The 14,844-nt window shown below is 33.9% G+C and overlaps 1 protein-coding gene and 1 long non-coding RNA gene across 2 annotated transcripts; one reads left to right on the forward strand and one right to left on the reverse strand.

The window, feature by feature from the left end:
- The first annotated feature begins 655 nt into the window (after positions 1 to 655).
- Positions 656 to 4,378, forward strand: LOC114276250 (uncharacterized). Its single transcript, XR_003634140.2, has 2 exons — positions 656 to 816; positions 3,778 to 4,378. It is a non-coding gene; the product is annotated as an uncharacterized LOC114276250 (long non-coding RNA).
- Positions 4,379 to 4,933: 555 nt separating this feature from the next.
- Positions 4,934 to 14,598, reverse strand: LOC114257277 (uncharacterized). Its single transcript, XM_082894454.1, has 3 exons — positions 13,789 to 14,598; positions 11,430 to 11,617; positions 4,934 to 5,943 (listed from the first exon to the last, which is right to left on the reverse strand). The coding sequence occupies exons 1-3, from the start codon at positions 14,360 to 14,362 to the stop codon at positions 5,245 to 5,247; spliced, it is 1,461 nt and encodes a 486-aa protein (XP_082750580.1). The 5' UTR covers positions 14,363 to 14,598; the 3' UTR covers positions 4,934 to 5,244.
- Between the last annotated feature and the right edge of the window lie 246 nt (positions 14,599 to 14,844).

Raw genomic sequence — 14,844 nt, forward strand, 5'->3', positions numbered from 1 at the left:
GCAACCCATCAAAAAAGAGGAAAGTATTTTTATAAAGGGATAATTTATAATGTAAATTTTTTTTTTCTATATTGAAAAGTTTTATAATGCTTATGTAAAAGTTTGATTTTTCTATATTTATAGTGCTTATATGCTTATAAGTTTGGGTTTTTTTTTTTTTGTTGGTATTTGAGAATTATTTTTTGTATTGAAATTTTTTTAAAATAATTTAGCTTTTTTAATTTGTTTATTATTTATTATTTGGGTTTACCTTGAGGGTAATTTGAAAAAAATAATAGGGTGTAATGAGAGTAAAATAAAATTTTAAATAATTACACAAAATATACTTAGAAATTAGAAATACTTAGCCTATGTTTGGAACTTGGGTTTGAGGATTTTTTGGCTAAAATAGTCACAAAAAACAAAATAAACTTTTTGGCCTAATAAAATAAAACATTACATTTAACCCATAATTATTATATTCTTTCTCTCATAAAAAAATTAAAAATTCTTCTCAAATCAAACTTTTAACTTTAAATTAAAATAATTAAAAAAATTAAAAATTTAAAAAGCAACTCACTTCTCAAACGAAGCGTTAATGGTTTTTTAGGTGTAAATAGAATCTCCGAGATTCAGTTGCTATAATATAATCTCATTAATGGGCCTAACCCAAACCCTACCCAAGCAAAAACCTCGTACTGGGCCTTAAACCCTAAAAAAATACACAGCAAATGCGATTTACAAATTTCTCTCTCTATCTCTCTCGCTCGCTCTCTCTCTTAAAATGTTCAGTCGGAGGAGGTTTCTGTCGTTGCCCATGGTTGTTGGAGCAGTCATGTAAGCATCCCCAACTTTCCTCTCTCTCCCCCTCTCTCTCTCTCTCTCCCTCTCTCTCTCTATATATATATGTCTATGTATGTACAATACTTCATGAATGTACATATTCATGTGTCTTACTTTCATATGTAGTCTGTAAACAGTGATGCTATCATTACTTTGTATTGCGTTTCTGTATACCCAATATATTTTATGTCTACATGTTTGCAAAGGAGGGCTTATATAGGAATTTCATGGATGCTCTGTAATTTTGCAGCAAACTCCGGTTAGATAATTTGACCCTAATTATGCCTCATGAAGAATCAGACCCAAATTGTGTAGAGTAGATTAGTCTTTCATTTTTTTTTCTCTCTTGCTTGTTGACCATGATGATTGAAATGATGTGACTTGATCTATTTCAATCTTATAGCTAAACACAGTTTGGATCTAATATTTGTTGCAAAATTACATCTTAAAATTCCTTTGTTCTTGAGTCAAGAAAATGTTTATGTTTCTTGGCCCTAGTTTAGTTTAGAAGTAACCTCACTCAAATGAAGATTTCTTAAGTTGAATAATCATTCACTTGCAATGGCAAATGATAGTTTCATTTGCAATGCATTTTCTATCATCTTTTTAATGAACCAAATGTGAGAGTAGACACTCCGATGGAATTATCATTCCATTCCACTTTCATTCTAGTGAACCAAACGCTATCTAAGAGATGTTAGACAATCATAACTTCCCCCTCCTGCTTCAACTCCGGCTCCGGCTTCAGCTCTCGGAACCTTGGTTGATATACATCATGCTTTTTGTATCAAAGTATAATTGCTTTGTCTTGTAATGACGGTGATACTTCTTTAGATCCACTTAATTGATGTGTCATTAGTAACTCAATTTAGGCTGTGTTTGATTCATAGATTTAGAGAAGAATTTAGAAAGAGAAAGGGAAAAGAAAAAGGAAAAAGTGTGTAAACGTAGTTATGTTTCATTGCTACATTAAGCATTACAACGTCAAAAAAGCCTCTAGGATTTGCAGGTCCTTTCACTGATTGACTAGCATCCACTCCCAAGATATGTTAATAGCTACACTCCCATTAGTCATAATACCTAGCATAAAAGTTTACATGTACATGGCTAAGGAGTGTAAACGGTTTGATTCGGTTGGTGTTAAGAGTAATATTTTAAAAATCGGACTGGTAAGCGAATCGGAAAAGAGATCAGATGGACGGGTCACCGGTTCAACTATCAAGTTGAACCAGAATCGAACCGTGTTGTCATAAATATATTAAAATTATATTTAAATAAAAATATAAGTAATAAAATTATATATTTAAAAAAAAAATTTGAAAAACTGAAATTATCTTAAATAATTCTCCTAATATTTTTTTTACTAAAAAATATAATAATATATATTATTAATTTTAATTTTGGAAGAAGAAACTAAATGATCAATATTCCCTCCATATGATTTTAATTCAAATAATTTGATTGAATAAAGAACAAAAATTTTGGAGGGATATTAAAATTTCAAGTCTCCCTCCCATAAATTTGATTGAATCTTACATAGATTTTTTGAGTTTTTTTTAAAGAATTTCTTTCTTATAAATAGGTAGAGATTTTCACAATAATTTCAAATTCTCAATGTTACTCCTCACGAGAAGAGATCCATGAAAGAGTTTCTAATCAAAATTCTCTTATATAATATATATATATATATATATATAATAAGAAAGAAAGAATAAAAAAAATAGTCAAAAAATATCGAAAAAAAAATTCAAAATTTTTAATTTCATCAACCCAGCCGGTTTGACTAACCCGTTGCCTTCGGCAGTCTAACAACTGTTTTTTCTGGTTCTCTCTAAATATACCAGTTTTTGGCTTGGAATGGTTTAGACGGCATATTCAGACTGAAATCCCGATCGGTCGACGGTTTAACCGGTCGAATCAGCCGGTCTGGTCCGATTTTTAAAATCGTGGTTAAGAGTATATTTAGTACCGAACCAATCCTTTCGATTTTTTTGATTGAGAAACCGATATAAACTGTATGCTACTGTTCGGTCTTATCAGTTTTGTCGGTTTGATGTAGAAGAGAATTTATATAAAATTTTAAAAAGTTTTATAATAGATTATAGAATTTTACATTGAAAATAAATGAAGAAAATATATAAAAATGCTCTATAAATGTTTTTCTCTGTAATTTTTATCACAAAAGTGTATTATATTAGTTATTTCTCATATAATGTTCAAGGAATTGTAATATAAAAATATTTAAATATAATATTTTGATTGGTTCGGTTTGTATTAGTATAAAAAGTTTCAAAACCGAAGTAGACTGTATGTTATGAAAAACAGGCCGAAAACTAAAATTTCAGTCGGTTTTGATCGGTCAGCTCAATTTTGTCGGTTTTTCTTACATCTCTAGCTAAGGAAAAGGGAAAGAAGACAAGGGGCTGTTTGATAAAACCTAAATTTATTAGTAATGAGTTTCTAGTGCTGAAATAATGTACTGAATTTTTAAATTTGAAAATCTTATGATAACTATGTCGGTTGGAAATGAAATTAAAATGAAATCTTGCACTAAACATATTCAGTACTTAGTGATAAGTCAAAATCTCTTCAACTTAATAATTAATTTTTCCAAATTTAAGTGGCAGGCGATTGTATATTGCCAAACATGCATTCAGTTTTGATCATTTAATTGTGTTATTGAAGAGGATGCCTTTCTACTGAATTTCCAGTACCAGGGGGAATTGATAAAATTTGGTAGGTTAATTAGAAGTGGACAGGGGAAGGTTAAAATTGCACATTCTGCGATGCGATGAGAGGGAGTGGGGTTGGTGTTCTATTGCCTTGCCTCTAAATAACCCTCCACATTTAATATTTCCCTTGCTTTTACAGCCATACACCGGAAGGAAACTACTACCAGTTTTGATATTATTTTTTTGGTTTTTGAAACATCTTTTGACTTTCTGGGTTTCGCAGAATTGGAGTTGTTTCTGGGAAAGCAATATTTGGACCCCCACTAGAAGAATATTGGAAAAAGAAGCTTGAGGAAGAGGCAGCAGTAAAGGAAACTGACTCAAACTCCACTTGAAAACAGATTTTGTCCAACGAATTCCTCAAAGCATATGTTTGTTTCGAGAGAAGTGGGTGACTAACAGGATCATACATTTGTTTACTCGAGTTTGTACTCCAAGGAAGCTTGTACTATCAATATGTAAGTCTGGATTTTCGCAATGGTGAAGTCGTGGTGAACTGCAATTGGGTCTTCGGCTAACATCAGTGAAGGGATAAAATAAACCAAATCTGATTGTTTCCGGGTGAAGTATGTAGGAACATATATGAACAACGTCCAAGGCAGTGTTGTTTCTGGAACTTGCTAACATTGTCAGTATAATGCTTTTAAGTTGAATTTAGCACCTTATTTTATTACTTTTTTGCGAGGCAAAGACTTGCGAAGATTGCATGTGCCTTGTATATGGGAAAATTATATCAGTGCCTTGACTGTTTTGAATAAGAACATGGCTTTTAGTTTGCCAACCTGACTTATTTCAAATAAAAATCAGGCATACCATTCTTGCTATTTCTTTCCAGGTCTGATTTTGCTTTCAAGTTTCAGCATTTCGGGCCCTTTATGTTGCATTCTCTTTCCAATTTGTTACGTCTCTTTTTGGATGAATGGTTTGTGTTCGTTTCTTGGATCTAAATCCACTGACACTAATTTAATACTCCCCAAAGTTTTTGTGAAAAAAAAAAAAAATCATTATTTATGAATATTTTTTCATATGCAAGAAATATAAGCAGAAATAGGAATATTCCATCCCCCATAGTAATGAAATATCCAATATATGAGTCATATCATCACTATAGAAATGGGATTCTGTGTTTCGATCTTAAATTTGTTGAAGAAAAAAGAGGTTAGAAGGAAAACTGAAAAGAACAATATTGCTATATTGCACTCCCTTTTTTTTTTGGTGGCCCTTTCTTATAATAAATTGTTACATAAATCCAAGATTCAAACAGAGACCAAACTAATGCCGTGTTTGGTCGTGGGAAGAGATTTGAAAAGGAAAAAAGAAAAAATGTGTTTGGTTGTGGGAAGAGATTTGAAAAGGAAAAGGAAAAAAATGTGTAAAACTAAGTAAAATGTAAATATATTTTATTCACATTTTATCGGCAGTGGTGAGTAATTGAATCGATGTCATATAAATATAACATGAATTATTGCTGTGACAAATTTTCTCACATTTTTTAGACATCACCATTACATGTAATTGCACTTATGATAAATAAACATCCAGTTTCATGATCCGGTTTTATATACAAAAATACACTGTGCAGAGTTCAAAAGGAGACTGAAGAAACAAGTAAAATCTATTCACAACATTGAGATAGTAGGCAATGAGCACATAATGCATTATTGAGAGACATCTTTCAGAGTGAGTGACTCTATTCTATATCAATCTCATCAACGTCAAGCCAGTCATTCGATTCCTTCATCCGAGGATTATGGGCACTTACCTGCTGCGATCCAGCACGTTCAACACTAACAGCATTGACATCCTTAGTTGAGTCACTTGAGCTCCTGCTCAACTGAACCCAATCTCGCGACTCTTTTGTCGAAGAATCGGATCCGTATGTCATTTTCTTGTAACTTGTCGGAACATCCCCATCATCTTCCTCGAGATCACTGAATGACACATCCTCTTCATTCTCAACAGGGATAGTTGTTCCTCCAGCACTGACTATCTCTGAGCTTTCATCCTTCAACCAATCATCACCATCATCTTCATATTGTTCTACCAACACTCTAGAGGAAGCATCAGAATGCAGAGTTTGTTCTTTGGCTGAGTTTACTGGCCCTTCCTCAATGACAGATTTGTCTATGATTGGGATTTCAGTACTGTGCACTTGGTGCTTCTCTGTCTCAATATCAGCATCCTCCGTCGAAGTGGTTTGTTTGATGGCAGATGTCTCAAGGGGCACAGGTTCAGATTGAGCATCAGTAGGAACAGAATTGCTTCTCTCATGTGATACGTTAGCTATGTCATTTGAATATGACGCGTCCCTTCCAGACCAGTCTTGTTCTGGCTTTGCCTTGGTTCTGTTCTGCAACTCCTGTGTCAACGAAGCTCTAGCTTTCACTATCTGCATGTACAACATCATGTACCACAGGTTATTAACCTGACTGCTTAAGTAAGAAAACACTGGAAGTTTATAAAAGAACGTGAAATTTATCATACAAAAATTTGGTGAAGACCTTCCAGGGGTCTTTCTGTCAGAACCAAATAGACACAAATCTAGGACATGCAATCAACAACGAAGTATATTGATAACCAAGATTAGAATTCATGGGCAAGCCAAATCGTTGAGAACAATTGATGATTAAGAATTCAGAATAATTTCCAGGTAACCTCATATTTTAGCACTATCTGTGAACAAAGATACATCACACAACCAAATTCCAGTTTTTCCTCCAAAAAAAAATAAATAAATAAAATTCCCAGTTCAAAAAAAATTTCCCACCAAAATTTGAAATATCTGGACGAAAGAAAAATGGTAGCTAGAACAAAAAAAGTAGAGCAAACTATGATGATAGTCCCTGTATTTTGATCTTTGTATAATTTTGATCCCTATAATTTCAATTGGCTCGATTTCGACCCTGAATTTATGATTTTGTCTCAATTTAATTCAATTGCTTACAATTGTTAGCATTTTTTGATAATAAAAAATGCACATAAGTGACGTGTCATGCTTTTCAAGGCAAAATTATAAATTTGTTCAACTTAGTAAGTCAACTTTAACCAATTTCGTGATAATTTTTCATAAAAAACACTAACGGCATTATTAATTAGACTAAATTGACACAAAATCTAAATCAAAATTGAGCTAATTAAAAGTGTAGGGACCAAAATGACACAAGAGGCAAAATGTAGGGACTATCGGTCTAATTTGTCCAAAAAAAGTAAATCACTCAGCATGATATATGTAATGAGCTTTTGGTAAAAGGACATGACCAATAGAAGATAGCACCTATCATTTTCTTCTTTGTATCTGTCACCAATGGAGTCCCTGGACCTATAAATATATGGTCATTGCATAACAAACTCATCTAGTTAAAAAAGATTACTTACCATTTGGTCTACCTTGACTTCATGACACACGTCAACGCAAAATAAAAAAACGTAAAAAGCAATAACTCCTACAAAGGGGAAAGCAAGGAACAAAAAAATCAAATCATTTACAATATACTTGAGAAACTCCATTATCACTTGCTAATATTATGGTGAGGTTGTGACACGATATGTAAAATGGCCAAGAAAGCAATGAACTCCAGCATAATTGGTGACGAGTTTCCACACAAGGAAGGTTAAAAAATAACTTCCAACAAGATGCTCACCCATGGATGCTGTGACATGGACTGATAAACTTTCATGAGCTCGAAAAATAATTCCTATCCTCCCACCCATAAGCTAGATCAGATCAACATAATATAATGCACTTAACATTATAATTCATTTGAACTTCTTATGTAACACAGGACCAAAATATAAAGGTATGCTAGGGAATTTACCAAACTAGGAAGTACTTCTCTCTTCCTACACTCAAAATGCTTTTAAGAATGGATCTGAGAACAACTATATCTGGAATGATCAAGACCAGTTTGTCATCCAGCACCAGCAATAATCACACATTTTTAAGTCTATGTAACAAATCCTATGGATGACATAGTGTCCCTTGGGTCCTTGCCCGTAGTGTGGGCAGAGGGTTGGTAGAAAATCTCATAACTGAGGAGACATGAATAGAAAACACAGGAAAATAATTTTGGAAAAAGGACAAACTACACAAACACCACCTTAAGTTTTTGACAAACATAAAGACAACCGTCAAGTTTCTGAAATAACAATTTCCCGTGAGAGTAGTGGTTGATGGATGGTAAAAAAAATGACAAATACAACTGTTTTAGCCCAGATCTTTTATTCAAATTTTAATATTTTGATTCAGTTATAGACTCGTTAAACCACCCCCACTCCCACCAACAACCACCATAATTCTGCAGCAACCACCACCATCCATGGCCTCCAAAACCCATCATAAACCATCCATTTGATGAGAAAATTTGCAGAAGCCAAGAGAGAACTTATTTTTTTTTTGGATAAATAAACTTTTTTTTATTGGCATTGGGGGGATCAAAACCCGACTAATCTCCAGGGGTGTACAGGCCCTCGGCAAGGAATTTCCCGCAAGTGCACCATGGATAAATAAACAAACTTTATTGAAAAAGTATCAAGACGATGCAAAGAAAGAGAATTATTAGTGCATATATATATGGACAGATGTATATAAACACACACACAACTAAATTGATGTCAACAATCAATTAAGACCCAAAAAAATGGATTGACATCAAACTCCAATTTCCTTGGACGAACAACTCAATATCATCACATCTTTGACAAGTCTGTCTACCCTTCATCGACCACTGTTACAGAGGATAGGAGGAGAAAGGAGAGATTAATGGGTTTGGGTGTTAATGGGTTGAAGAAGAGTTTGACAGGGAGATCCGGTGGCTGTGGAGGATGTGCACCAATGGATTGTAGCCGTGGATGAGGTGGTTGTGGTTGTGGTTGTGGCTGTGGTTGTGGTGATGTTATGTGGCGGTGATCACTGGTGGGTTGCAAACTTGCAATGGGTCGGGGGCAAAGCAAATATATGAGTGAGAATAAGAAGTTTAGAAGGTTGCAATGGTTGTGGAGGGTGTGGGCAGATGAGTTATGGCCATGCAGCCTGCGGGAGGTGGTGGAGGGAGTCTGTTTCGTCAGTGGCATCCGATGGGTTCCAGACAAAGCAAAGAAATGAGTGAGGAAACAAAGGCCAGGGGGTAAGCGGCAGCCCATCCTGGTTATCATGGAGTGTTGATTAGTATCTAGGCCCGTAGGGTCAAGTTCGGCTAAGTTTTAAGGCCTGATTATTTTTTCGAACTTTCTCATTTGTTCCAGTTTGAGGAGTGTAATATCATGTATTTTAGTTTTAAACAAATTATAAAACAAATGCTCTTATACTTCTTTATGTTATATACGCTGTTGCACTTTGCACAAAGAAATATTCTTGGAATCTAATTTTGTTAGAGTTGCTGAGAAGTAAAACTTGATCATTTATAGGTCAAGAGATCTTGAAGTTGGAATTCCTTTCGGATTGCCAATTTGCCACTTAAACGCCCGATCGAGCTCGATTTTATATAAATATAAAAATATATGATTAAATTCTTTTTCTTTTTCTTTTCTTTTTTTTTTAATATAATTATTTAACCTCTTGAACATGTTAAGGTCATTACAAGAATTGAACCCTCAACATCTCACTATTTGAACCACTAGTCTACTACATATGAAGTACAGATACTTCTAAAAAAGAGTCGTATTTGTATCATACCCATATCGGATGTCGAAACTTACAGATATGTGGCATCGATACTTTCTAAATGTATCCAATACTTTAAATTAATTTCAAGAAGTATCAAATACTTTTCAAACACTCCAGGTCACATAATCCAATCGAACTATATTCTAATAATTTTTGCATACTATTGGAGTATAATTAGTAGAATAAATACAAAAGTAATAATCAATACTTTCATATTTCTAATCAAATAAGAAAATAGTGAGATTAAGGTAGTACCTTACTTTTTCAAATTTATTGAATTAACATATCCTTAATGTAACCATATCCATACTTTATAGAAAGTAATTATATAAAACGTATATCGATTACTAAAATCGAGTTTCAACAATTAAATTAGCATATAAACTAAAATACAATATTTTTGCATAAAACACTTTAATGCTCTATTTTATTCAATGGAATGAGATGGAATGGAATGGAATGGAACGGAACGATCATTCCATTAAAATGGTGAATGACAATTCCATTTGCAACACATTGTTCATTGTCTTTTTTAGTCAACAAAACCAAACATGGGAATGTATATTTTGATAGAAATACCATTCCATTCCACTTCTTTTCAGTACCCAAGTGTGAAAGAAAAAAGAATAAGGGTAATATAAATAGATTAGGCTTGATATTTAATTGAAATTTTAGAGGACTCACTAAAAATAATAATAAAATAAATAAAAGATAAATGTAAATTGACTACTGTCTCTTAAACTAATATCTAATACCGAAAGAAAGTTTTTATCATTCTTTGAGCTCATGTATAAACTATAATGCAATACTAAAATTTATAGAGGAATTTTTAAAATAAAATAAAAATTCAGGGGTGGTTTAGGATATTCTAAATAAGTGCACTTTTTGATTTTTTATTAAAAAAAAATGTATAGAAAAGTAAATAAAATGGTTAAAAAAATAGAGAGAAAATATTGATTGATGTGACCCAAATAAATGTATGTAGGTAAAAAAAATACACTTTTTTAGTTTGTCCCAAATACCTACTCAATATATTCTGGTCATACCCATATCTTCTTCTCTTTTTTTTTTCTTCAGATTTTGTCATATCACTATCTCCGTATCGTATTGTATCTGTATCTTGTATTGGTATCCGTGCTTCATGGGCTACTTCCATATTGTTAGTATTTTTCTATGCAAAATATTTATTAGAATTTTACTGTAGGCAAGCAAGATCAGACTTGGTAACCAACAATGGCCTCGTTTGGAAAGTTGGCTATTTTAATTAGCTTTTTAACCATTTTAGCCTGGTTAAAAAAGTTGTGTTAGAGATTTTTTTTTTTTTTGCCCCCATTGTTTTTGGGAAGTTGTTTGTTGTTTGTTTGTTTTTTTTTTTTGTAGTTGATTTTATGGTTATAAGAAAAAAAAGTAAAATGATTATGGTTTAGATGTGATATTTTGTCTTATTGACTATTTTAACCTATTTTGTCTTTATTGGCTATTTTAGCCCAAAATAGACTTCCCAAATAGGGCCAATAAGTCTTAGTGTTAGGTTGAAAAGTATAGGCCAAATTGGAACGAGGCAGGCTCAGGGCTCCAAGGCATCTCTTACTAAGTTACTATAGAGAACAACGCCTAGCCCAAGTCCCACACCTGCAGGGGTGAGGAGGATTAAGTGTCAAAAGATTCAGCATTTGTTGCCTGAAGTGGTGATGTGGCAAGATACTATTAGAGGGCGTTGAAAACAAAAATTAATTTCACGTAAAATTTGGATAAAAATATGCAACTTACATTAAGGGGTTGTTTGAGATATTCTAAATAAGTGCACTTTTTGACTTTTTATGAAATATAGGTTGGGTTTGAAGTAATGCGGTAGAGAGATGATGTGACTTAAATAAGATGATGTAACTTAAATAGGATAGTAACTTTTTGGCTTTTTTTGAAGATGCCAAACTTAGCCTAAATTGGTTTTTTAAATAAGGATAAAGTTGGAAATTTAAATTTTTCAAGATCATGATGTCAGAACTTTCTGTCTTCGACATTGAGAACCGATAAAAGAGATGGTGTCTACATATTGTCATGTAAAGTAAGGAATATCAGTGTCACTTCAAAACCTTGAGTGGGTGTCCCTCTATTTTGAGCAAGCTGAGAGGGTGTGTATGATTTGCCAAGACAATAAAGACAATAAAAAAAAATAAAAAAAAAGGTAACTGAGTTTCGTGAAACTGAAATACCTGGGGTGTTGACAAAAGTTCAGCATCATTTTTACTGAGTCTAGGATGCAGGAGTACAAAATAAATCTTCCAAAAGCAGTCCTCACTCATATAGCCTGGGCAAAGTTCAATCCTAAGGGCAGCTAATCTTGGTGCAAGACGTTCAACAGCCAAAGCATGCTCTTGTTGGGCATCAGACATGTCAAACACTGGGAGGAGGGGAAAAAAGGGCAAAAAATAATAATCATAAGATGTTTGATATCATTACAAATCATATAGAATATAAACATAAATGCTCTAAGAGGGATTAATTGCATATTCCTATTCCTCCACACTATTGGTATGAAGAAGGCATAGTAGAGAGAGTATGCATATATGTTCAGCCAGATTAAAATAAATAGACTGCATTTCATGTAATTCTCAGTATCAGACCCTGTTAACAAATAAACATAGCTGAAACAGACAAACATGTAAGTCAAGATCGAAGGAACCTTTTTCTTTCCATTGCCTAAAGAAGTTTCAAATCTTAGCTTGCACTTCTACCTCACAAACAAAACATTAAGTGGAACCACCAAACTCACATGAATTGGCTACTTGCCAATAATTTGACTATTTCCTTTCCTCCTTTAACAAGCACATTCTGGACCTTCGTCGAACTCACATGAATCGGCATCAAATTATGTCAACATTATAAAATTCTAGTCAATTAAATACTTTGATCTCCAGCAAAGCCACCTTAAAGTTTCTCAAACTATTTATATGTGAAGTCTCTTTCTTCTGGAATTACAAAGAGGCAACAATCCACAATGAACATTAACATGCATTTCACGATCAATACAAATATATAAAGGGACAAACCATTTTGGTGATCCCTCAGTTTATTATTTCTTCCATTGGAAAATGTCCCCATCATTTTTTCAGTTTGATAAATGTACCCATCGAATTCTATCTGATGGTCAGCCAAAAAAAAAAATCTTAACATGCTTATTGACAAAAAAAAAGCTTCAGTTTCATTTTTTTTAAAATTGAGCTTCTAGAGGTTTAATACTACATATTCTAACTAGAACTAGTTACTCTCTCGTGTACCTCTATGTAACCAGAACTAGTTATTACGGTTTAAGTTAATGTAACCACCTCTACAACATTAGTTATTAAGTTTATGATGTAATTATTTATTTTTTATCAAGTCATACTGTTCTCTTTCACAAATGTTACTACATTCTCAAAGGGTGCATGCTATGTCAAAGTGCAAGGTATTTTTGTTTATTTCATTTTTTATATTTTATGCCTAAAATAATGGCTTTTCATAGCTACCTAGCTCATGTATATGCCAAGCAGCTAGTTAACTAAGAGTGCCTTTGGCATTTGCAAATATCCATTAACCTTAAATCACTATTTTAAGCCACAAAAGTTCGTTCCACCCCTAAATCAAAGGTCATATATTTATACATTTATATGCACATGCATCTTTGATACCATTTGTAGTATCTATGTTCTGGATAAACAAGTTGTTCACAATGTCTGCTCCTCTCACAAGAAATTAAAAAAAAAAGGATCACATTACAAGTATGTGTCGTTTCCAGTAACCTAGAGTTTTGATAATCTGATAAAAAGACCCTGAACCAAATCTATTTGGAAATTGGATTGGAAAAAGAAAAAGAAGGAAAATTATTAATCCTTTTTTTTTTGTGTGTGTGTGTGTGCGCGCGCGCGCGCGTGTTGAGCTAAAGAGAATTTAAAAAAATAAGGTTTTGGTTTTTATTTTTTTCTCCTTGGATTTGATGAAGAATTGGAAACACGAGAATTGTAGACCGTGATTCCCAAACTACATTGATAACAGAGTACGTAACTTATAAAGGAGAGGGTAATTTGCCTAAAGTTAATTAAATTAGGTTCAAGTAATTCCCATTCCTTTAAAATCAGGCGTTAAAAAGAGAGGGCACTTTCTTCCAAATCTAGCCAAATCAAATTCTACTCTGAATTCCCACCGTTCTGATTCTAAACATTGAAAACCCCTTTTTGAAATATCAATCTCATGAAATCCAGCCATTCCAAACACAATCTCAAACCTTCCAAAACTTCTCTTTGGAGTCCAACTAAGAAGGACACATGATGTCCTCATTCATTTATGAATATCATCCTTTCCTTTTTTCTGCAATAATTACAATAATTATGAAAATATTGAATGCAGATGTTTGAAGCTTGACTTTATTACTTAGACATCAGCATTTTCATCACCAACTCAAATGCAAAATCAATTAATGACAAACACAGTGTGTTAATCCAGTCCACAATCAGAAAACGAAACACATTTCAAGTAGAAACACTATAAAATCAAAAGATATTGATTTCAGAAACTCTACGATTCAAAACAACATACCATCATCGTCGTCGTTGTTGTCATCAGGCAGAGGAAAATCCAACCACGTCTCGGGATGCATCGCGATATCCCTCGCAAAGGCGACCACTTCATCGGTAACACCAACAGCGCCTTGGGCGGAGCCATAATCCCCTTGCTCCGATCCCAATTGGAGAAAATTCGAAGCAATCTTCGTAAACTCAGATACCGCTTTGTTACTAGACAGCTTAGAAATTCCACTCCTGAACCTCCCTCCGATCTCCGCAAAGTCGCTGCGTATTCCATCAATCCCCGCAGCATCAGAGGCTTCCAGATCCGTCGCCGATTGAGGAGTCGAATCGGAGATCTGTGAGGGTGGAGATTGAGGCGGTGGAGCGAGAAACGAGGCGACGCCCCAGAGCTGGCGAGTTAGGGTTTTGGTGAGCTCCGATATGTCTTCTTTGACGCCTCCTCGTTCGGATGCGGATGGTGATGATGGATCAGATTGATGCCTCTGATCGTCCTTGGCATTGATGCTTTCATCATCATTGTTGTTGTCGATCTGATCGTCGTCGAGTCTGAGAGAGTTTGCGATGGATCGAGCAAACCATGACATTGTGATTTTCTGATCCAGCTTGATTTTGGAGCGTTGAATCGAGAAGATGCCTCACCCTCGACTTGCAGAATTTTTTTTGTTTTATGCATCTGAACAAGCTGTCGGATGATGAGCTTTCCGAACGACGTCGTTGGACGAGCTTGCCGAGTTCACTTTTTGCCAGGGCTAGATGGCTGTTGCCAGAGCTACTACATACAAACACTTTGGTAGACTCTACATTTGACATGGAACATGTCAAATTTGACATATCAGTAATGATTTAGATCTTCATAAAATATTACCCTCGTAATTTTTTGTCACTTGTGATTTGTCTAAATAAAAAAAAATAATAATACAAACACATCATTAATCCACATCACTATAAGATGGTGAAAATCTCCAAAAAGTGACTCCAAACATTTTTTTTTTTAACATATAGACATGTTGAGTTTATGCCAAATGTTAATTCAGCGTTTGGCATATTGTGTAGATTTCATTCTTTA

Source organism: Camellia sinensis, chromosome 1 (assembly GCF_055761805.1).
Source record: "Camellia sinensis isolate YWXY chromosome 1, ASM5576180v1, whole genome shotgun sequence".
NCBI classification, from domain to species: Eukaryota; Viridiplantae; Streptophyta; class Magnoliopsida; order Ericales; family Theaceae; genus Camellia; species Camellia sinensis.